Source organism: Zootoca vivipara, chromosome 1 (genome assembly GCF_963506605.1).
Source record: "Zootoca vivipara chromosome 1, rZooViv1.1, whole genome shotgun sequence".
Lineage (NCBI taxonomy): Eukaryota > Metazoa > Chordata > Lepidosauria > Squamata > Lacertidae > Zootoca > Zootoca vivipara.
In genome coordinates this window covers 30,208,133-30,231,165 of record NC_083276.1, presented here as the reverse complement: position 1 = coordinate 30,231,165, position 23,033 = coordinate 30,208,133, and the positions used below count along the sequence as shown (strand labels likewise).

General features: G+C 44.9%; 1 protein-coding gene across 1 annotated transcript; it reads right to left on the bottom strand.

Moving 5' to 3' along the window:
- Window positions 1-2,380: 2,380 nt before the first annotated feature.
- On the bottom strand, window positions 2,381-21,756 carry PGF (placental growth factor). Its single transcript, XM_035108435.2, has 7 exons — window positions 21,327-21,756; window positions 18,139-18,181; window positions 12,845-13,041; window positions 11,941-12,017; window positions 9,337-9,366; window positions 9,106-9,174; window positions 2,381-2,517 (listed from the first exon to the last, which is right to left on the bottom strand). The coding sequence occupies exons 1-6, from the start codon at window positions 21,381-21,383 to the stop codon at window positions 9,114-9,116; spliced, it is 465 nt and encodes a 154-aa protein (XP_034964326.1). The 5' UTR covers window positions 21,384-21,756; the 3' UTR covers window positions 2,381-2,517; window positions 9,106-9,113.
- Between the last annotated feature and the right edge of the window lie 1,277 nt (window positions 21,757-23,033).

The window sequence follows — 23,033 nt, the reverse complement described above, 5'->3', positions numbered from 1 at the left end:
ATAATTATCTGGTTCCTCTTGCCACAATAGACCAACATTCCAACAGTTCTGTTGTAATTTTCACATCTACTCTGTTGTATAGAAAGCCTAGTAGTCAATTACCGGTATATCCATTTTGTAGATGAGGATTAATTACTTGCCCCAAAATAAATGTGACAGAGCAAAGCACTTCATTCTTCCAAACTCTCATTTGACAGCCCAGCATGTTGGCTCATGCTTTCCCACCCAATGGTAAGGGATTCAGCAATAATGATGAATCGCAATGGAAGTTAATGCCTCACACATCCTCAGAAGGCAGACAGTGTTTTTTGGGAGAGTGTTTTTATCCCCAAAAGAGGTAATGGAATGAGCTGAAAAAAATATTTTCAGAATCTAGAGCTGTGTTTTAACCATAGCAATATTATATTTAGAATTCATTTGGAATGTTGTTTCATTGCACTGAACAGAAAGCAGGAATCTTAAGTCCCACCACACCCCATAATCATACTCTACCACAGGATAAAGATCAAGACCATATTGTGATCAGGTTGTCATATACAAGAAACAGCAAATCCACTGGGTCATATAAATGGTGCTTCTAGTCCTGTATCCAGCAGAAGCCTGTATTGGATATTGTGAGAATTTACAAATGCTGAGAACATTGGGGAATATTTCTTTTCTTGTTTTCCCTATGAACCTCTAGCAATTGTAGATTCTTGCACAATCACCGCATGAGGGTGCATGTCCTATCCTGATTAACAGCTACTGTTATTTTGCACAGTTTTGTCTAGATCACTTTGAACATCTATATGTCACGTCCCATGGCATTCTGGAGAACAGAGGTGCTGCATGTCGAAATGCATTGTTATCCATATTTGAAACTACAAGTGGTCAATTCTTCTTCTTCTTCTTCTTCTTCTTCTTCTTCTTCTTCTTCTTCTTCTTCAAAAGGATAAATAAGGCACTCTCATGTGGTTCTTCAAACTAATTTGTCATGCACCACCTCATCGCTTAGCCATCACTTTTACAATCTAATACTGATACTCAGCAGCACTGATTTATAGATGGGCAACATTATGCACCCTAAAATGACACGACGACACCGATATTTCATCAAACAGTGAGAGCTAATTTAGAATGCCTATTGCTTTACAATTATTCGTTCAGAGTTCGGCTATTGTTATGCAGCCAGGCTACAGTTACTTACATTTTGCAACCCTTTCCAATAGGACTGCAAACTGACTTTGTGCAATGAGATACAATAGTGCTAATAAACCAGCAACAGCCCCCATTCCCAAAAGTGCCATTGGCATTGAGATGACATAGCCGGCTGTTAGATGCGACACAATTTAGCGGAGAGGTGGGTGGAAAGCAGGATAGAGCTGGAGTGGCACCGTCCACTCCCATACCTTGTGGCTGTCTTTTCCAACCACCACAAAACCAGCTCTATCAACAAAACCCTGCATAGTTAATTCTGTTACAATACGGATGCAAATGATACACAGCAGCACAAGACAGATTTGCCAAGCACGGGATTCTGCTACAATTTTGTTGGGAAAAGTGACTATGTGCGCTTTACAGATACATGAACCTTTAGATTTGGGGGATACTCCCTCTATTGTGTATTTTCCAGCACTAGTTTTTCGATAAACCAATTACTTATGCAGTAAAAGATGATATTTGCGCACTAAACCCACAGCAACTTGAGCTCTGCATAGGCTCTCTCTCCAACCTCATGATTCCCTTGGCTCCTCGCCTTTGTGAGTAACGTGCTGGAGGTTTCTTCAGAAGAGGACCTGCTGCCTCTGAACACAATCAGTCTTTCCACAGCTTCCAAGATGCTACCTGACAAAGTACTCTTCCAGCTTTAGTTCATCAAGGAAGAGGGTATTTTAGATGTATCGGGCTGACAAAGCATAGTTTCTTCTGGTACACGAGTCCTTGGCAAGATAAGAGAGCGTTTTCGATGCAACAGAATTGGCGGAAAGCAAAAAGACTTAGCCAAGTGTTGATGACACTCTGCTCAAACCACTTGTTCCGTTTTGCCACCTCACTGCCCAGCCAGACTGTAGCATCCAGACAATTCAGCAGGAAGCACCTGCTTCTGTTTGTGGCCAGTTTGTTCTAAGTTCATGCTGTAACTGCCAGGTAGGCCAACTGCTCTTTGCTTGTACTTCCATTCTGATTCCAATTCTGTGGATGTCAGTGTGAAATATTAGCTATATACGAAGGCAGGGAAAGGACCTAGGCAAACGTGTGGCTTCTTCTCTTCACCTGGCCCCCAATCCTTGTATGCAGTTAGCATCTCCTGTTCACACTGGCTTGATCTGCTCCTGCTGTGATGTTTCCTTTGTTCTTTCTGGTTTGCTCAGGATGGTTTGAAAGTAATTGAACTGCTATGGGCCCCTCCAGAATTCATTAGTCAAATATGCGATGGGCTTGTGCGTAGGGGAGTGTTGAAGAGGACAGAGTAATAAATACAGGCACTGTGGCGCTGCCATCTGCTGACAAAGCAGCCACCTTCATCAGAAGTCCCACCTGGAAAGAGAGCAAGGGGACAGGATGAACACCAAGAAGGTGGCTGGGTCTGGTGCTAACAGGCATGGAAAGTGGATGCGGTAATTTTCAGAAAATTAGGAATCTAACAAGGCCATGCTGTCAAATCTATTTAAAAGCCTTAAAATCCAAATATCCAGGGCCGTCTTAAGTGTATTGGGAGCCGTGGCGCGATGATCCCTCCTGGCGCAATGATCCCTCCGGTGCCCCTCACGCTCCACCGGGCAGGGCCAGGTGCAGCGGGCAGCAGGAGGGCGCGGCGCGACAGGCAGGGACACTGCCAGCTGTACTCTGCCTCCGCCTGCTCAGTTGCCAAGGCTTCAGATTGGCTGTAAGGCGAGGCGGCGGCAGTGGCAGCGAAGCTGTCTCCGTCGAGGGAAACCTGGACCTGGGCTACCTTCCGCCCACACTCCTTCAAGTCACATGCAAATAAGGTGCCGTGGAGCATTGTGGGGCAGCGCTGTCTGTGCTCGCTGTGACTTGAAGGAGTGTGTGGGTGGAAGGTAAGCCCAGGTCCAGGTCTCTCTCTACGGAGGCAGAGAAAGGAGCGAAGCGGGCGAGGCGGAGGCGGAGGCAGCTCCGTGTGCCTCCTTGGTGCACCCCCTGCTGGGCAGGCACCCTGGCGCACTGCACCAGTCAGCCCAATGGGAAGGACGGCCCTGCAAATATCCCATAAAAGGAACATTTATACTTGTAATTTTCAGAAAATTAGGAATCTAACAAGGCCATGCTGTCAAATGTATTTAACAGCCTTAAAATCCAAATATCCCATGAAAAGAACATTTATACTTGTATACTTGTGTGACAAAGGGCTTTTGGGTACTCCGCTTGGTTTTTTTCTAGGATGTGACACACTTTTCACTGAATGCATTGCAGCCCATCCTATCTATGTTTATGCAGAAGGAAGAGCCATCTTATCCAAGTAAGTATGCATCCAACTGTGGCCTATTTCTGCTATCTCTCTGACAATTCATAAACATTACAAATCCACTACTGCCGCCACACCTAAAAAGCATTGTATAGTAAAACTTATCACGTCTAACGACAGCTGCTTAGTTTACAGTGCTGTGAAAAAGGATTAAAGCTAACCATGGACCACCAAATAGAGGAACTTCTCCATTTTGAGTTGTTTTGTTTTAAATAGATTCTCTCTCAAGGTGACCACTCTGCTGAATAACCACAAGACTTCAGATTGGCTGCAAGGTTGCTTTGGAGTTAGTCTGTCAACAGTTCATTGTTTTAAGAAAAGCCTTCGCTTTGTGGGGCTCCAATCCGCTGTTTCATCCTCTGCTTCAGGGTCATATTAATTTCATTGTACAGGGCTGCCAATAAGGGGGCACAGATGTATCAGGTCCCATGCAAGCAGTGCTCCCAGACTCTTAGCTTTTAAAAAATAAGTCAATCAGACATTTCTGAAGAAAGTTAGAGCACAAAACTTGGAGGCAGCTCTAACACTTTGGCACTTGGCTGGTACTACCGTTGCTAAGGGTGCTTGATCAGTTTATCACTGTTGCTAAGCAATCAGAGGAAGAACTATTGACCACCCCCATCTGAGACTCAGGAGGGACCCCACCCAGAGTAGCAGATAAAGCAAGAGAAGCTGAATACATAAGAACGACCTGCTGGATTAGGCCAATGACCCAACTAGACCAGCATATTTTTCTAACAGCGGGCGCAAACAGATGCCTGTGGGAAACCAGGGAGAACATGAGCCCAAGAGCTCATGAATGGTGTAGAACCCTGGGGTATGTTTGCTTAAGTACATTCCTTGCATCCACACTATTTTATTCACTCTCCAAGTGTGCTGCCTTTACAAAGTAAAGCAGAACTGACTGGGCTTGGTGTGTTTGGCTTGCAAGTAAATCCCCTGAAATAAATGAAGTTTCCTTTACTTCCCCGCCCCCTTCTCCTCTAAATTGCCATGTCCCCCATGCAGCCCCTACTGATCTGTTTGTCATCACTGGGCTGTTATTTAGTAATATACAGCAACTATAAAACAAAAATAAGAAATACAAAATGAATATGCAAATACAACCATGAAATAAACACCTTGTAACTGCTGCAAGATAATATTCCTATTTACTGTACTTTGACATAATAATATTTTATCAAGGTTGGCAAAATGTGTTTTGCTGAGACTTGTGACTCTGACATGTGTGTTCCTTGTTGTATATCTATATCTTGCTTTTCCTTCCAGGAGTTCAAGGATTAACAATCAATCCCTCTTCCCAGGCAACTCTGAGAATTGTAGGTCTGTGAAGAGGATAGGGGCCCCCAACAGCTTTTAGCACCCCTAACTACAACTCCCAGGATTCTTTGGGAAAAACCAGGGCTGTTTAAAGTGCTTTAAATGTACAGTCCAGGTATGGCCTGAGGGTGCATTCTGGCCTGTGAGGTCTGCTTCCCAAAGGGATCTGCACATAGGCTGAAAGCCACTTTGATGGGGCCTATATGAGTCATTGTCTAATGCAGGCATCCCCAAACTGTGGCCCTCCAGATGTTTTGGCCTACAACTCCCATGATCCCTAGCTAACAGGACCAGTGGTTGGGGAAGATGGGAATTGTAGTCCAAAACATCTGGAGGGCCGAAGTTTGGGGATGCCTGGTCTAATGTCACAATTGTTGTTGTTTAGTCGTTTAGTCGTGTCCGACTCTTCGTGATCCCATGGACCATAGCACGCCAGGCACTCCTGTCTTGCACTGCCTCCCGCAGTTTGGTCAAACTCATGTTCGTAGCTTCGAGAACACTGTCCAACCATCTTGTCCTCTGTCGTCCCCTTCTCCTTGTGCCCTCAGTCTTTCCCAACATCAGGGTCTTTTCCAGGGAGTCTACTCTTCTCATGAGGTGGCCAAAGTATTGGAGCCTCAGCTTCACGATCTGTCCTTCCAGTGAGCTCTCAGGAAATCAGCCCTGAATGTCACAATACACTCTGCCATCTGCTGTGGTCTTATCAAACTCTTAGATGGAAAACTGTGTGTTCCTTAAACCGCTCTCTGTATGATGGTTATAATATCCCCACTGAAGTCGATGATCACATAGGGCTTGGCAACACCAGCAGCCTCCCGGGTGGCTAAGCCCACACCCAAGTTCTTTCATGTAATGATCACATTTCTCACTAGAATCCAGCTTCCAAGTTCCCAGAACAGGCCACACATTACGTGGGATTAAGCATGTCTCCTGAGGAACCTCTTTAAAATCTGACTAAATGCCACAAAGATAATGCCAGTTGTTTTAGTTGTCCTGGTCTTGGCTGTTAGGGGGCTTTCAGCTTGTGTTTCTTGAGTAACAGCCCCACATGCCACATGACAACCTTCTTTGGAAATGGAGATCTTTGGAAAATCTCTGTGTGAGAGAGCATGCATGTTAGAGAAATAGATTTTATTTTATTTTTGAGAAAATGTGCAGGGTTAAGGCATAAGGGTCACGTGCAATGAGATTTTTAAACTTCTAACACAGACTCCCATGCTTTATTTTAAAAACCGTTTAGACCGATGCAGATAATCCAGAATTTTAATTAATAGCAATTATTAAAGAATTAATCTCCTTCCTCACACGCCTCAAGGCGATGTACAAATTGCAATAAAAACACAGAAAATAGCAGCAGATAAAAAACAATGCTATGTAAACTCACATGGCAGAACCCTAGGTTGCACCCACACTAAACAGTTAAAGCACATTTATACTTCTTTAACAGTCCTGGCTCTCCCCCCACCCCAAATCCTGGGAGCTGTAGGTTATACCCTACAGAGCTACATTTCCTAGAACCCTTAAAAACTACAGTTCCATATACAGTGATGCCTTGGAAGACGAAATTAATTTGTTCCGCGAGTCATTTTGTATTGCGAAAATTTTGTCTTGAAGGTATTAACGGTTGTGTGATTTAAAACAAACCAGAACAAAAGAAAAAATCCAAAAAAATTCGTCTTGCGAAGCACGGCCATAAAAAAAATTCGTCTTGCGAGTCACCAAAAAAATTGCGAACCCCTTTCATCTTGCGAGTTTTTCGTCTTGCGAGGCATTCGTCTTGCGAGGTACCACTGTGTGTGTGTGTGTGTGTGTGTGGATAGTGCGTGGGGAGCCATGACCTTTATATGTGCTTTAAAGGCATAGTGTAGATGTGACCTTCACCTGGGTAACAAATAAAGTGGTGCAGAAGTGAATTCTTACCACAATCCAGCTGGGAAGGAAGGTGAGGCACAGATATATATATAACAACTCATTGCACTTGCTCAAGCCCTAGAGCCAGGGGAGAAACTAGGCTTTCTTTCACCCCAAAGACTTGGTTCGGCACCCATTTGCATACACATGCACACCTCTCTTTCATATTCAGCTCCTGGGGGTTTATTTGACATGCCTGTTATAGCAGGGGGAGCTTCCAGAGGCTTCACTTGAACTCACTATGGCTTACCCTTGGCCTCAGTGATAGTCACTGTACTTCTGAGTAGAGCATGCCTAGGCACTGTACTAGTCACCAGGCTAACCTCTGAATTCAGTGATCCTTACTTATGAGTAAATATGCATAAATGTTATCACTGAAAATCCTTCCCCAGTAATATAAGAAATTATCCCACTTACCTTTCAACAGCACAGGGTTCTTTATTCCTCTGTCTGGTTTCAGTTCTCAGTGTCTAATTTCCCTCTTCCCCACCCCACTGCCCAGAGCACATCTAAAGTTGATCTTTGGTTCCTGGCCCTTATGCCTTAAACCTGCACTTAAGCAAACAAAAATATTGCCACCAAATATACCTTAGTTTCTCCATCTAGACTAAGGGTTGTATCCAGATAAATCAAATTAAGAGTAAACCTACTGAACCCAATGGATGGGACTAGTTTTAGTCCACTGATTTCAATGGGTGTACTCTTGAGAATGGCTTAGTTAGAGGAAACCTAAGGCCTTTAACTGTTAAGTGCTGTTTTTATTAGGCATTACTTTTCTGTAAAGCATTTCTTCTTCTTCTTCTTTTAGGCAAGAAAGTTGGATGGAGTCTAAAAGGATATGGATTTCCATAAACTGGAAAAGGCAAAGTTGCACCTTCAGCTACAATCCACAGAAACACCATATGTGCTCTCATCTACAAGGTATAATGGAAAATTTGCCCCACTTAAATCCTCCCTTTCCCTGGAGATAAGGGCTCTAATCTGCTCAAATAAACAATAGTTTCACTTTCCCCCCCCCCTGAAAGGTTAAAGTTTACTTTCTGGACAACAAAAGGCAAACCAGCTATTCAAGGCCTTGGTATTTGCTATTTTTGATCTCAAGTCCTTAAATGGGAAGGTTTTTTTTAATGGTGAGCTTTAAAAAGAAACACAGCAAGTTAAATGCATTTTAATTAGGGGTGCAACCTTTAATGGATGATTGACTGTAATCTGTCAGCGAAAGTTTTAGTCGTGAATAAAAAAAATTCTTCTGCCCTGACCAATTGGTGAGGTTGGCAAGGAGGAAAATCTTTGGGCCAGGGGAATCGTGAGGGGCCTATCACTGCAAAGCCCATAGAAATGCATCCTCAACCCCCTCATTGCTGGAAATTTGGTTGAAGGTGGTGGGTTGGATGCTACTCAAGTCCTGTTGAAATCAAGGGGGGCAAATTAAACTTCATTGATTTCAATGGGATTAAAAAGTGCAATTTATCATGGACTTTTCCTTTTGGGTTATGGGGTGTTTCAAGATGGTGGTTTCCCACAGGCTCAGTGCTGCTCATGCATATAAGGTTTTTGCAGTGTCCACCCTTAAAAATGCCATCCCATTCCTCCCCCCCTTTTAATCTGGATTCATGCATTCTGCGAGATTTCTTTCTTTAATTTATCAGATTTTCTGCATAAACTGTAAATCCATATGAAATGGGAAAATAACACAGGACAGCATTTTGAAGAGGACGACATTGTGTGGGCACTGTGCAAAACCTGTGTGCATGTGCAGCTTCAAGTTCTAACAACTTGTCATGTGAAATTGCCCAGATTACTGTTTACTCTGGCTTCCTCTGTCAGTGTTGAAGCTCACTGGGGGACCTTGGGCCAGCCACTGTCTCTCACCCTAACCTGCCTCACAGGGTTGTTGTGAATATGAAATGGGGAGCTGGAGAACCACGTGCAGCTCATTGAAGGAAAAGGTGGTATATAAAACGAAACAAATGCATCTCAGAAACATTTATGATAGGTGGAACAATGGAGGTCGCAATTCTGTGGCCCTAGAACAGGCATAGACAACCTTGGCTCGCCAGATGTTTTGGAACTACAACTCCCATGATCCCTAGCTAACAGGGCCAGTGGTCAGGGATCATGGGAGTTGTAGTTCCAAAACATATGGCGACTCAAGGTTGCCTATGCCTGCCCTAGAACCTGAGAGTGTCATCGCCAAAACAACCCACAGCCAGGGAGAAGATTATTACACTGGCAAACATGCAGTGTGTGTGAGTGTGTGTGTGTGTGTGTGTGTGTGTGTGTGTGTGTGTGTGTAATCTGTACAGATATTTAGAATACTGGTATGTTTTTAGTTCTGGAAGAAAATGTCTACAGCTAAACCATAACTTGAAGAATTATTCTTCCCACCATTCCCTGGTATAAACACTCACCTAGAGGATCAATCTTTGGGTCTCTGCTTTGCCCTCTTCCTCTTGCTGCGTCCCTTGGGTCTCCTCCTCCTTCAGGAGGAAAGAAGGAAGGAAACCGAAGAGAAGGTGGGAAATGAGACACCAATAATAATAACTTTATTATTTATACCCCGCCCATCTGATTGGGTCGCCCTAACCCCTCTCCACCATGGAGAGTAACCAACGTCCAGAAACCTTGCTAATTCTACTTACCTCCCTGACTTCACAGCATCTCGCCGAGGCCTAGAGAGAAGAGAGTTAGACTGTCACTTTCAGGGTATGGGGCTGCAACATTCATAGATATTAAGAGATCCAATGTGATGGGAATAGCAAAGAAAAACAGATGGGCTTGCCCCCTAAATGTGATGATTTCCTCTTTATAAGGAACAGAGTCATTCAGAGCTTCTAGACTCATGTTCTGCTACCTGGCATGGTTCATAGTGGCCAAGGATCCCAACCCCACCTCACACAAACACACCCACTGTCTATCACTGAACCAGGCCCACTGTGCTTTTGCTCGCACAAGGCCCAGTCTCCCTTCTTAGATCACCAAACACAGGTGAGATCCTGTTAACAGTCTCATAAGCAACATTATTCAATTGCACCCACTGAAAAGGTCTGCTGGGATAGAATTTCAAATACAGTGGTACCTCGACTTATGAACGACTCGACAACCGAATTTTTTGACTTACGAATGGGGGTAATGGCTGCGCACTTACAAATGTCTCAACATCCGGGGGGAAACCGTGGCGGTTTTAGATAGGGATTTTTTACTTACGAATTTTTAGATAGGGTTGCCTCGACTTACGATTTTTTCCGTTTTCAATGCATTCCTATGGGAAATCGTGTTTCCAATGGCGTGCAAAAATGCACCCTCCGTTACAGCACATGTTGTGTACACCAACAGAATTAGCCGTGGCTAACAGGAGTTAGAAATGCTCTCAGCATCGTTGCACATCAGCCTCCCCACGCTGCCAGTCTGAGACCACCTATTTTGGGCATTTCAGAGGCCTGGCTTGTTATTCCACCGGCAATTCACTGATTAAGCTAAGGAATAATTATCTTGGAAAGGTAGTTTTTGTTTTGTCTCTGCTTGTGAGAGCAAGGACACTAGCTGGAAGTGAAGGATTGTACGATGCTGTGTGTGCCTGTGCTGCAAGCAATAGGGGCTGCTTCTTGGTTCCTTTTGGTAAAACGAGGTTCCTATAAAGACCCCAAGGGCCATGAATGGACAGCTGAGTTGGAACAGCTGCTACTTCTGTCACATTTTGTCACTTGGTTGTGTTGCTGGCTCATTAAGCACCAGGCATGTAGGGCACCCCCAGGGCTGTGTATGTGCTGCAATTCCACTGGTGCCTGGAAATCATGTAGAATATGCCACTGAATGTTCAGCTTGGCTCATAAGAATTTTAGGTTCCTTTCTGTATTTTTTTTTTAAGTTTCTAGTCCTTATGACCAGGGGTGGAGCTTCATGCTCCGCCACCGGGGGCGGAGAGCAGGCTGCCCCCAGGGATGTGGCGCACGTTCTGGGGGCGGGGTGCACCGTGCGCAGGGGCGGGTGCATGTTTTCCAAGGGGCTCCATCGCGGCTCCCCGCCCCCACCGCCCCTATCTTCCTACCCCCCTGCTTATGACTGTGAAGATAGAGTTGAAAGAATATGACCAACATCTGCTGAAACCTTCATGATCAAGGGTGACCTGGACTGTTCCTGCTCCTCCCTGTGACTAGTAAAACCAATTAAATTGCGCAAAATGCAAACACTGCAGAATTGTGAAAAAAGTATGAGCAATGATATATAATTGCATTGACCACAGGATCCAGCTTTTTCTGACACAGACTGTGAATTGTTGAGAACAACATTTCATTAGTATACTTTTTAACACAGATAACATACGGACGGTCAGGATTCCCCACCCCCAAGCCATTGTGTGCTGGCTAGGACAGTCTTGCCTTTAGTCTGGCCAGCTTAAGGCATGACAGACTTGAGGAGATTCAGTTACTCCAGCAGCCTTGTAGCCAACAAATCCGATTTTTTTCCCTAGTCAATCAGGGTGAGAATTGTGCATGGAGTTCCTGGAACAGAGCAAATGGTGGAAGAACAACTGTTTCCTGCTGAGGAGGGCTGGGTGTCAACAATCTAACCCCTGGGGGAAAGCTGGAATTTGATCCTGCTAATCTAAATGTGCAGAAGGAACACTCCAAGCCTGGGGTGTCAAGGAACACGCTAAAAGTCACTGTGCTACTTTTCATTTTGGGACTGGGAGGAGGTGTAGTGGACTTAACTGCAGAGAATACAGTTCCCTTGCACACACACCCCCACAGTCCCAAATACATCCCATTGTGGCTCACCATGACAAGAACTGAGAACACCTGCCCCAGTTCAGCTCAGGTTACATTTTTAATATTTCTGCTGGCTCCCTTGGCTGCTGTTTTTTGAAGGCTAAATTTAGGAGGAGTCAAAAAGAGGGGCTTAAGGGGTCTCCCTACCCCACATCGTTCCCTCTCCTTCCAGGGATTACTTGACTCCTGTGAGGCACTGGATACCCATAAGAGCCAGTGTGGTGTAATGGTTAGAGTGTTGGACCAGGACCTGGGAAACCACAAACCAGGGTTCGAATCCCCACTCAGCCAAGAAGCTCATGGGGTGACCTTAGGCCGGTTACCATCTCTTAGCCTAACCTACCTCACAGGGTTGTTGTGAAGATGAAATGGGGAGGGGGAGAACCATGCACACCACTTTGAGCTCCTTAAAAGAAAAGGTGGTATATAAATGTAATTTTTTTAAAAATAGAAAAATGCCATCATGAAGACACATACCTGCATACACATTTCCTATGCTCCACAAAGGACAGCTCCACATAGGGCACTTGTTCTTCTGAATTCACCTTCAGGAGCTGTAAGGGTGAAACCTATGAAACTCTCAGAGCATTTGGGACTTAAGAGAATGGGCAAGCAAGAGGTGGCATGATAGAAATTTACATAATTATGCCTAGCATGGAGAAAGTGCATAGAGAAAGGATGTCCACTAGAAGCTGTGGACACCCAACGAAGAGAAATGTTGGAAGATTCAGGGCAGACCAAAGAAAGTACTTCTTCACACAGCATATAGTTAAACTATGGAACTCACTGCCACAGGATGGGTTTAAAAGAAGATTGGACAAATCCACGGAGAGGGGCTATTGATGGCTACCAACCATGATGGCTATGTTCCACCTGCACTGCCAGAGGCATTGTGTCCCCGAATACCAGTTGCTAGGAATCACAGGAATCCATTGAGCTTCAGTTACCCAGCTGTTCACAGAAGATGTGAAACAAAGCAGTGCTGACCACTATGGGGAAGGGCTGTGGCTCAGGGGTAAAAACATCAGCTTTTAATGCAGAAGGCTCCAGGTTCAATCCCCAGCATGTCCAGGTAGAACTGGGACAGTGCCCTGTCTGAAATCCTGGGGAGCTGCTGCCAGTCAAAGTAGACCAGTGTCTCCCAAACTTGGGTCTCTAGCTGTTTTGGGGCTACAATTCCTACCATCGCTGACCACTGGTCCTGCTAGCTAGGGATGATGGGAGTTGTGCAGTCCAAAAACAGCTGAAGAACCAAGTTTGGAAAGTGTTGGTGTAGACAATAATGAGCTAGATGGGCCAATGGCCTGACACAGGATATATTCCTAACAAATGCATGGGCAAACACCTGGGAACCAAGCACCACAAAGTCCAACCTCTTCACCTGCATGGTGACGTTGGCTACCTCCGTCGGGACGCACTGGAGCCTCTCGTCTCCGCAGCACCCGCTGCAGCGCTGCAAGAAGACACAGGAAGGGCTGAACACATGCTCTACTTCACTGGGGTACTCGGATACGACATCAACGAGCTTCTCCAATGGCTGGCAGGAGCTGCGGTTCCAAACGTCATGAAAGGAGACAACTGAAGAAGATACAAAAGATTTGGGGTGACAGGTTCAGAGTATGGACAACGGGGCTTCCGGTTTGACTGTGGAGGGAAATGGCGGCGCAGAGCGGGTCGTCCGATTAAGAGACGACTGCTGCCGGGATTTCTAAGCAATAGGGGTGCGTGCCAGGGTTAGACACCCCCCCTAAAAAGTCCCATGGACAACTGGGGTCTTGAGGGGACCAGCCAGGCTAGAAGAGACCTGCTGTGCTCGCGGAGCCTCGTCGCTGCATCGGCAGCGAGCGGGGGGGTGGGGGGCGAGAGAAGCAGCTTGAGTCTGCCCATGGCTCCAGCGCAGCTTAAAAATCCGAAACCACAAATTGCCACCTGAAGCAGCAGACTTTCTAAATAAGGTATTTATTGCCAAGATTATTGGACTTTAAAAACATAAAATTATTGGATTAAAATTGAATTTGGGAAAGACGGAATTTAAAAAGGAAGTCAACTTCCTTTTTTTTCGAAGGACAGATTCTGCAGTATAGACTTGTGGATGGGATTCACATTCGGAGACACATCAGTCTTTTGCTACTTTTTAAAACTGCACTTAGTTACTTATTAGCAACCCATCTCTTTGTCGGATCTAAAGAAATGAACTGTTGCTCTTTGAACTTTTAAAAGGAGGATACAGTGGTACCTTGGTTTAAGTACACAATTGGTTCCGAAAGTCTGTACTTAACCTGAAGCGTACTTAACCTGAAGCGAACTTTCCCATTGAAAATAATGGAAAGTGGATTAATCTGTTCCAGACGGTCCGTGGAGTACTTAAACTGAAGCATACTTAACCTGAAGCAAACCTTCCCATTGAAAGTAATGGAAAGGGGATTAATCTGAAAGTACTCAAACCGAAACGTACTTAAACCGAGGTATGACTGTACATGAATGGAGTGGAGGGTGTTTTTTTTTTATGAATGGCGAAGCTGTTTCCATGAATGAAAGTGATTAAAGGATTGGGAAAATTTCAAATAAATTTTAAAGGATCCTGGATCTTGGCAAATCCTACCAAAGCTCAACAGGGGAACACCTTTCCATAACTGGGAGAAATCTCAGGGAGGAGAAGTGCCTGGGAGAGCAGGAAGGGAAAAAGCTTTACATGAGCAGGGCTGTACATTGGAATATAAACTGAGGAGAACATTACATATTGGATTATAAATACCATTCAGATTACAAATACAATTTGGATTACAAAATTAATTTACAATTTGGATTGCAAAATTAATTTACGTCTGGAAAATAATGGATTTTAAATAATAGTGGGAACATTTTGGACTACAATATACATTGTTGATTATTATATACGACCAGAGACTTTGAAAGCACCAGACCATAATCAAGGGAACAATGCAACACTATCTGTGGACTGTGATAGCTACCAGGTTTCTTTTTTTCTTTAAATTGTGTATATTATTATTATTATTATATGTGTGATTTTTCCTTTTCTTTTGGATTACTTTGAATGTCCATTGTCTCCACTGTTGTTCGTTCTGGTACTGGAAGTTCTGACAAGAAGGATAAGAGGAAATAGAGAAGTAGTAGGAATAAAAGTAAAGAAAAATGAACATAAATTGAAAGCATTTGCGGATGATTTGATAATAACTGTGGAAGATCCAAAGAATTCTTTCCCAAAAGTAATGAATATAATACAAGAGTTTGGTCAAGTGGCAGGATTTAAATTAAATAAAAGCAAAACTAAATTGCTATTAAAAAACCTTAAAGAATCCGAAAGGAAAGAAATAATAGAGATGGTAGGGATAGAAGTATACAAAAAAGTAAAGTATCCAGGAGTGTAGATAACAACAAAAAATATAAACATTTCTAAAGATAATTATGGGAAAAAACTTGGCATGAAATTAAAAGAAATATGGAAATATGGAATAGGATTAATCTCTCTTTAATGGGAAGAATTGCAACTATAAAAATGAATGTACTTCCAGGGATGTTATTTCTCTTCCGAACTATTCCAGTGATAACAGGGAATACATGTTTCAAAGAATGGCAGAGAGAGATCTCAAGATCTGCCTGGAATAGGAAAAAGCAAAGGATAAAAAATAAGATACTAACAGATGTGAAAGAAAGAGGCAGTTTCTCACTTCCAGACTTAAAATTTTACTATGAAGCTGCATCCCTAATATGGATCCGTGATTGGATCAAGTTAGAAAGGGAGGAAATAACAGAACTGGAAGGACATGATAACAGGTTTGGATGGCACGCTTACCTATGGTATGGAAATCAAAAATACACAAAGGGTTCCACAATCACACAATAAGGAGATCATTGTTCAAAGTGTGGGGGAAAATATAAAGACTTACTAGAACCCGAGACTTACTAGATATAAAGACTTACTAGAACCCAAGGTGGTTATCACTTATTGAAGCATTGTCACTTAAAACACTGGGAAAAAAGGGAGAATGGCCAACATATAGAGAATTACTGGATGAACAAGAGGAGAAACTAAAACGGAAAGAATATGAATAAATAAAAGAACATCTCCAAAGTTGGTTGCACCATAGACAGCTAAAGGATATTTTCAAAGAGGACAATAAGAAAGGCTTTTTATATTCGGTTTCCAAATTTCAAAAGGAAGTGATAGAAGAAAATTCAAAACTATTTAAAAAAGGCATTCCCTTTTGGAATGGGAAACTAAAGATGAAGAAGTAAAATTGGTAATGATTAAATGGGCACAAGACATAGGTCACAATATACAATCTGAAGATTGGATAAAACTGTGGAAAGTAAATTTGAAAATTCACGGATTGTATATTATTGAGAGAGAATTATATGAAAATGATGTATAGATGGTATACGGTATCACCAGTTAAATTGGCAAAAATGTATAAAAATGAAAAGAAAGAACAGAGTATGGACAATGGGAGACATGGCTGCTTCAGGTAACTGATGGGCAGTAAGGATGTAGGAAACTGCCTTGTATCAGATTCATCTGCCTTTGCCAACCTGGTTCTCTCCAGTTGTTTTGGACTACAACTCCCATCAGCCCCAGTCGCCATTGGCTGTGGTATCTGGGGCTGATAGGCAGCATAGTCTACAAGGCCCCACCTGCACTAACCATTAAAAACAGTATTGTGCTGCTTTAAATAGCTAGGGCTTCCCCCAAAGAATCCTGGGAACTGTGGCTTGTTAAGAGTGCAGAAGGTTGTTAGGCGAAGGAGAGCCCTATTCCCCTCACAGGCAGACAATTCCCAGAGTCCCCTGGGAAGAGGGTTTGCCAGTTAAGCTACTCTGGGAATTGTAGCTATGTGAGGGGGACAGGGGTCTCCTAACAACTCCTAACTGCTCCTTTACCACCATTTCCGGAGTAAGGCAGACTGCAGGGCAAGGACACCCCATGTTGTCGGTGCAAGCCTTTTGAAAAGCATCTTTCCTAAGAGTGTTATTAATCCCATTGGCGGAAACGTCTAGGCTCAGTGGTTTTGCAGAAAACATCTCAGTTTCTCAGCCAGTACTTTGACATCTCCTTGCCAGGAAAATGGTGTGTTTGGAAGTCACAGGGAAGTCTGATTTATCCAGCAGAGTCTCTGACTTAAGTCAGTGCTGGTTATAACACCATTTCATGCGCTTGGCGGAAGCTTCCAGCCTCCCATCCTTTCTTTCAATAAGCAAGACTGGAAATGCTTGGCTTTAGATCAGAAGGAAGTCAGAACATCACAGGCCTTTAATTTCAAATATAATATGATCACATGGGGAAAGGACATAAATCCAGAACCACAATCTTACCCATCTCCTTCACAATGTATCACAGATGTTGAAAACTGTGTGAAACTGTTGTAAGATTGGGAGAGGGTAAATGCAACCCCAAAAAGTCTCCACATGTTCTTTAACGGCACGTGGCAAAGTTGCCAGGCACATGCTCTGTTACGGTAGGAAAAGTGTAAGTAAATGGCTCAGGAAGACTAGGAGATGGTTGAATAAGACTTGCTGACACCACCACCCCATCCCTGTGCAGACAAAGGGCAGGGGAAGCTCGTTGCCTCTGTCTGACTGCAATATTTGAGTGAGATACAGATATTTGAGTGAGATACAAACAAAGAGGGAGACAGCTGAAATCTTGGCTCTACAAGCTGTGCAGATCTGACTAGGGACGGGGCAGTGAGAGTGGATGATTTCATGCTGTGTGCCTCCACCTAGGCTCAACCTGTATATCCGAAAATAAACTCCTATGTTGCAAAGCACCATAAGCCTCCAGTGACCACCTTCCAATGAAAACCAAAGTAAGCACTGCACCTCTGGAATTTTTCTGTGCTCAGAAAGATTGGGAGAGTGTTAGAGTACCACCATCACCACTGCTGCTGATGCTACTAATAATACTGTACAGTATTTACTTATAGAGTCCCGTTGGTATGCACGAGGAGCACAAAAGGTCAAGGTCCCTGCCCCAAGGGTCTCACAATCTAAAATTTGACACAATGAAAAGAGAGAGGAAGGGAAGACAGGGGGAATCAGGGAAAGAATGTGTAATTATTCAATTTGCATATGCTTAGGCTTCATTATAGGCTAAATGCCAAATTAGATGTGCCATTAAATGTGCCTTTGCTTTTAATGCAGACTTTAAAAATGCTAATAATTATCATGATGGAGAGGATTTAACCCTTTCATCTCTTACTGCAGTCCTGAGGAAAATCTCTCTTTCTCCTCTGAAAGTTGTGGTAGCATTGGGAGGAAATCCTAAACAGAGCCCAACAGAGGATTTCCTGCCAGTGCAAACGCCAGCTTCAGAAGGTGGAGTTTTCTAAGCAGAGGAAAGGGTTAATCTCCCACCCAGCCCACCTGCTGTGATCCCAATAATTATCAGCTCTCCCCCACCCCCAGCAGCTTCTATTTGCATTTTATCTGCACATTAAATACAAAGACACATTAAATATCATGGCTAATTTGGCTATTAGAAGTCTCACTGACAGCATGAAGAAAATTCATTTCATCCCTGAACCAATGAACAACTGCCTGGTGTGCCAAAACAAAGACAATGGCATAATAGAGCCTTCAAGTCTCTTCCATTCCATTCACATGTTCTTCTTGGAGGCCCTTTTGACATCATAAAAGAGGGACAAGCTTCACACTCACCTGCCACTTCAGTGGTGCTGTTCTGAAGAAGCACATCTTGCCTCTAGGGAGAGAAAGGGGAGGGAAAAGTCATTTCCCCCCAGGCATTCCCAACACCCTGCAACACCCTAGCAATTCAGTGTGGATCATTTCTGTAAAGCACAGAAGACAGTGGGATTATCCTCATGTGCTCAAACTTGTTTAAAGGCCGCGTTTTAGTTTCTAAAATAAGATCAATTGATTAAGATGTTACAAGGGAGGTTTTTGGTCAAAAGGCACATTGTCCACATGCTGCAGTCCAGGGCTCAAGAGTACAGAAAATTCATTCCTTCCTCCTTTGGTAACTCTGCAATCCTGTACATATTCATAAGCGAGCAGTGCATGGTAGCCTTGGTTAATATATGTGTCACCTGTTATATTTATTATGATTTCTACAGCACTGGGTATTACAAAGTAACAGGAAGTCAGGTCCCTGCCCTGAGGAATTTACAATCCAGAGTTTGACACAGCAAGGGCAACAGACTGATGGGAAGAAGAAGCCCCACAGCTGTGACTGGTTCAACTCAGGAGCTCCCAATCACTTATCAGCTAGGATCAGTTCTATATGCTTGAATCCAGGGTATACCAGAGCCCAAAACATTTATTCAGCAAATTACTGGATTTAAATAACACCTTTCCTCCTATCATGGCTATGAAGATGGTTCACAATAGAAATATATTATCGCTTCAGTGTTAAAATCAACTCCAGTCTTTACTTTGCCTCCCTCACCAATGTACAGTATTGTAAAATCAGACCCAGACATGGAAGATGTAAAATAATCAAGAAGGGAATAAATATATTGCTGCTTTTTCATCCTTGTATTTTTTTATTAAGCTTATTTGTTTTGCCTGTATTTTAATCATTCTTTATATTTTCTTTTTATCCTGTGAATTTCTTTACAGAGGTGGTGTAGACATTTTAGTAAAGAACTATTTCTGCTAGGTTGGCCACTGAAATGGATGGGTCTTGAATTATTTCATGAATAACTTGTTCAACTAACTGTGCCTGTATCCAACCCAATAACAATATGCCTCTAAGCATGCACAAAGTGCTTTTGCTACACCAATCAACTTGCACGTACTGTATATCAGATTAGAGAGAGAAACTGCAAGTGAGAGAATGTGACTTCAAGCCAAGCATTAGTCAGCTCCTCACATTTCAAAATGAAGCCCTTTTCCAATCTGCTATGATTAATCTACTGATGATGTCATGTCTCTTGCAAGCCCCTTGGGTTACTGAGTTACAGAAGTGCTCTCCTTGTTCAGTGGGTCTACTCTGAGTTTGGCTACCACTGGATATCGCCCAGAAACCGCAATTCTATTTCAGGCCAGTAGATATCAGTCTAGCAGTGCACAACTTCCCTCTCCAGAAAATTTAACATTTTTACTCGAAAGGGTGAGGCAAGTAAATATTTGAGGTGGCCAAATAAATGGAATCATAGAATCGTAGACTTGGAAGGGACCTCAAGGGTCATCTAGTCCAACGGTTTGCACTAAAGAAGAGTATTGGGTCAGAAATTATTGACGTTTGCTCCTCTTAGAGTCTAGTGCCCACCTGGGCATGTTCAAGGTCAGCATGCTGGGCAAAGTGGGCAGATCCTCTCCAGGCCTTCCGCTCTTGACGGCAATCCATCTTAACCAAGGGGCTTTTCTGCTTGTTTGTGCCAGAATATAGGGACTGCTTGGCATTGGGGCAATCCAGTGGTCCAGGAGGAAGGTAGGAAGCCTACTCAACCTGCATTCCATTCCAGCTAAGAACTTCAGAAAGCCCTTAAGGTGCTTTCAGCCTGGGTGCCCTTGACTTCCATGAGCGTATCTGCACGGCTTGGTGCCAGTCTTCTGAAATGTCTACCTGGGTGTAGCAACTTGACACAGGAGAGATAAGCAATATACTGTGGTGGATGCAGTATCCTTGCAAGGACACGCAGATCCTCAGAAATGGCTTTGGCAATGCTTCACAAGACATGCACACTTTAATGTCTGTGCTAATCTGGTTCTAGACTCACCCACTCACTGACAGGACTCTGGGGACACTTTGGGGGGAATCTGGGGGATTGTTGCTGTTTTCAGGTGGGATTCAAACACATACCAGCAAATTCAGGTTGTGCAATTAAGAAACCCACTTCCCCAAATGATTTGGGAAATGAACTAGAAAGTGTGCAATAATCTAATCTAACAAACAAATCAGAAGTAATGTTCATTAAGTAGCCAACGTAATCTAGTCTCCCTGCTAACAAATCAAGACAAATGCGCAATAAACAGGCTGACTGAAAGCACCTTCAGTTTCACACAAAAGAAAGGGTAGAAAAGGATGAGAAAGAGTATCTTGGCTGCAAGAACAGGGTAATTAATATGTATTTTTTTAACCAAAACTAAAAAACAACACATAACATTTTCCCCTAACTGAAGCCACACACTTAGGTAATTTACCGGGTCAATAAATCATTCCTGAATCTGGGCTATGCTTCCTGTTCCACCAGATCAAGGATTCCTCTGAGCCTTGTAACCCCCCCCCCCAACTTCAGTGCCAAGGTGCTTCCTGAGACCCCAGGAGACGGTAGCAGTGCCTATGAGCATGTACAGAGTGCCTTCTTTCCCCGCACTACTAAATAATTAGAACACACCTGAGATTTGGAGATTTTAAAAACTTCCAGATGATAATATATCTTTCCTCCTCCGTAGTTCCTCCTCCAGTTTTAAAATAAAGCCCTAAACACCGTGAAGTGTAAATTTCAAGAGTGTAAATTTGTGCCTGGGTTCACGTCTCCCCCACCCCCCGCCGCTCAAGCGCTGCACGGGGGGAGGGCGCCGAGTTCAGTCACTGAACAACCACAGTCGTCTTCCACGTACCTGGGATCGGGACAAAGCTTCCGGAATAGAGGGCGTGCTAATTCCAGGGTTGCAGCCCGGTTCCTCTCATTTTAAGTCACGGCACAGCACGAACAGTAACCGGCTGCCGCCCCAAACCCACTCTGGCACCTCTTTGCCAGCTCCCCTGGGGATGAGGAGGGAAGGGGCGGCCACGAGCCTTCCCATCCCAAGCTCAGCAGGACTGCGACAAGTCAAGCGGCGCTGGGCACTTTGTTATGGAACGGAGCTGATCCAGGAATCCCCCCCACCCCAGCCTCACCTGCCAGGGGCCAGGACAGAGGGGCTTCTGCAGAGCTCACCTGCGCGCCCACCACCCGCAGGGCGAGAGCCACCAGGAAGCCCCCGAAGAGCTGCATCGCGGGCGCCGGCTACCTCCGCTTCTCTCGCGCGCCGGTCTCAAGTCCCGATTCCGAGCGGGAAGCGATGCCTCGATTCCTACTGCACATTGGTCAGCATAGACGGCGGTGGGGCGGCGAGCCGCCGCGTCGCGCCTGTAGGATCCCTGGCTGGCTGGCTGGCTGGCTGAGCGCGTGTGGTTCCTTCCCAGAGGAGCCTGGCGGGCGCCAGCAGGGGGAAGCGCTTCTGCGGGGAAAGCAGGCGCTCTTTTTCCCGGGTGCCAAGTGGAGCTGGAGAGGGAGCGAACAGTAGAGAGACCGGCTCCCGGGCGACTCCGCTCAGCCGCGGGCTGCTCTGCGGAGCTAGGCTCTCTCGGCAGCACCTCCTGCTGCCCCGGGGCCACGTGAAGCGGGCGGTTGGCCGGCTCCTCCCCGCCCCCTCGGGCGCCCGCCCCGCCCGCTGCATCCCCGCGGACCCCGGGAGGGCGCTTCCGGGCGCTGGCTTTGCGGGCAGGGCTGCCTAATGGGCCAGCGTGGAGCGGGAAGGCCCTGCGTGACCTCCGACGGGAAGGCCCCTCCGAACCTCCCAGCGCGCAGGGTCGTCGAGGGCACCTCGAGGAGCGAGCGCGGGCCCCTGGCGGCGACAAACGGTGCCCATCCGCCGCCCGAGCGACGGGCGGGTCTCTGGGCGCAGCTAGGAACGTCTGCTGCTCGTAGAAACATAGACTCATAGAGGTGGAAGAGACCACAAGGGCCATCCAGTCCAACCCCCTGCCGAGCAGGAAACACCATCAAAGCATTCTTGACATATGCCTGTCAAGCCTCTGCTTAAAGACCTCCAAAGAAGGAGACTCCACCACACCTCTTGCCTGACCTTGTCGCCTTACAGCCCCGACGTCGTGCGAAAGTGACAGGCGGGGAAGGAGGCCGTGGAGTTGTGGGGTGGGGGAGTTCACAAGTGATCTCGGATCTTTATGTTTATGAGGCAGGAAGATGCTGCCAGCCATGGCGCACATGCATCCAGCTTTGTGTATGGGTGTAGTGCCCCAGTGCCAGGCTATCTTGTGCCCCAGGCAAAGATAATTACTTGCACCCAGTCCCAGCCACCCCCAATTGCTAATTTCAGTTTTCATAAGCAGACAAAATTCTTCAAAATATTAAAGGTATCAGAAATGTATATTGCAATCCCCCCCAAGGTCAGTCTTGATGCTGTTGAGGGTCACTTTACACCTTGGGAAGCCCCTCCCAATTTGGGTTTGAGTTGAAGTCCCCTGACCTTATTATAAATGGAAATATCACTGTTGCGGGCACATGCTAGGAAGCTGCAGCTATTTGGGGATTCCAGTGTGTGGACAAGCAGCTAAAACCTCAATAACATTTTTATAGAGCTCTCATCCAAACCAATAAGACTGTCTGGTGCCAGGGATTAGATTATCCATTAGCCCCCATAAGAGGGTGTTCAAACAAATGCATTCAAACTTCAATCACACATAATATTACTTCCACTTTGGCCATGAGTTCAGTAATATGTCTTAGAACAGTGAGAGATGTTCAGTGAACACAATCCCTTGCCCTGGGTCATTTGTGGTGAGCCCTGGATCTCTTGCCCTCCCTCCCTTTAAAACTTTGTTCAAGTTTTTAACTTCTTGAAACTTCAAAACTTTTACAACT

Coding starts and splice junctions, on each gene's coding strand:
- PGF (XM_035108435.2), bottom strand. CDS start 21,383: ATGCAGCTCTTCGGGGGCTTCCTGGTGGCTCTCGCCCTGCGGGTGGTG. Junction 12,018..12,844: donor TAGCCAACGTCACCATGCAG/GTGAAGAGGTTG, acceptor TCACCCTTACAG/CTCCTGAAGGTGAATTCAGA. Junction 9,367..11,940: donor CATAGGAAATGTGTATGCAG/GTATGTGTCTTC, acceptor TCTTCTCTCTAG/GCCTCGGCGAGATGCTGTGA.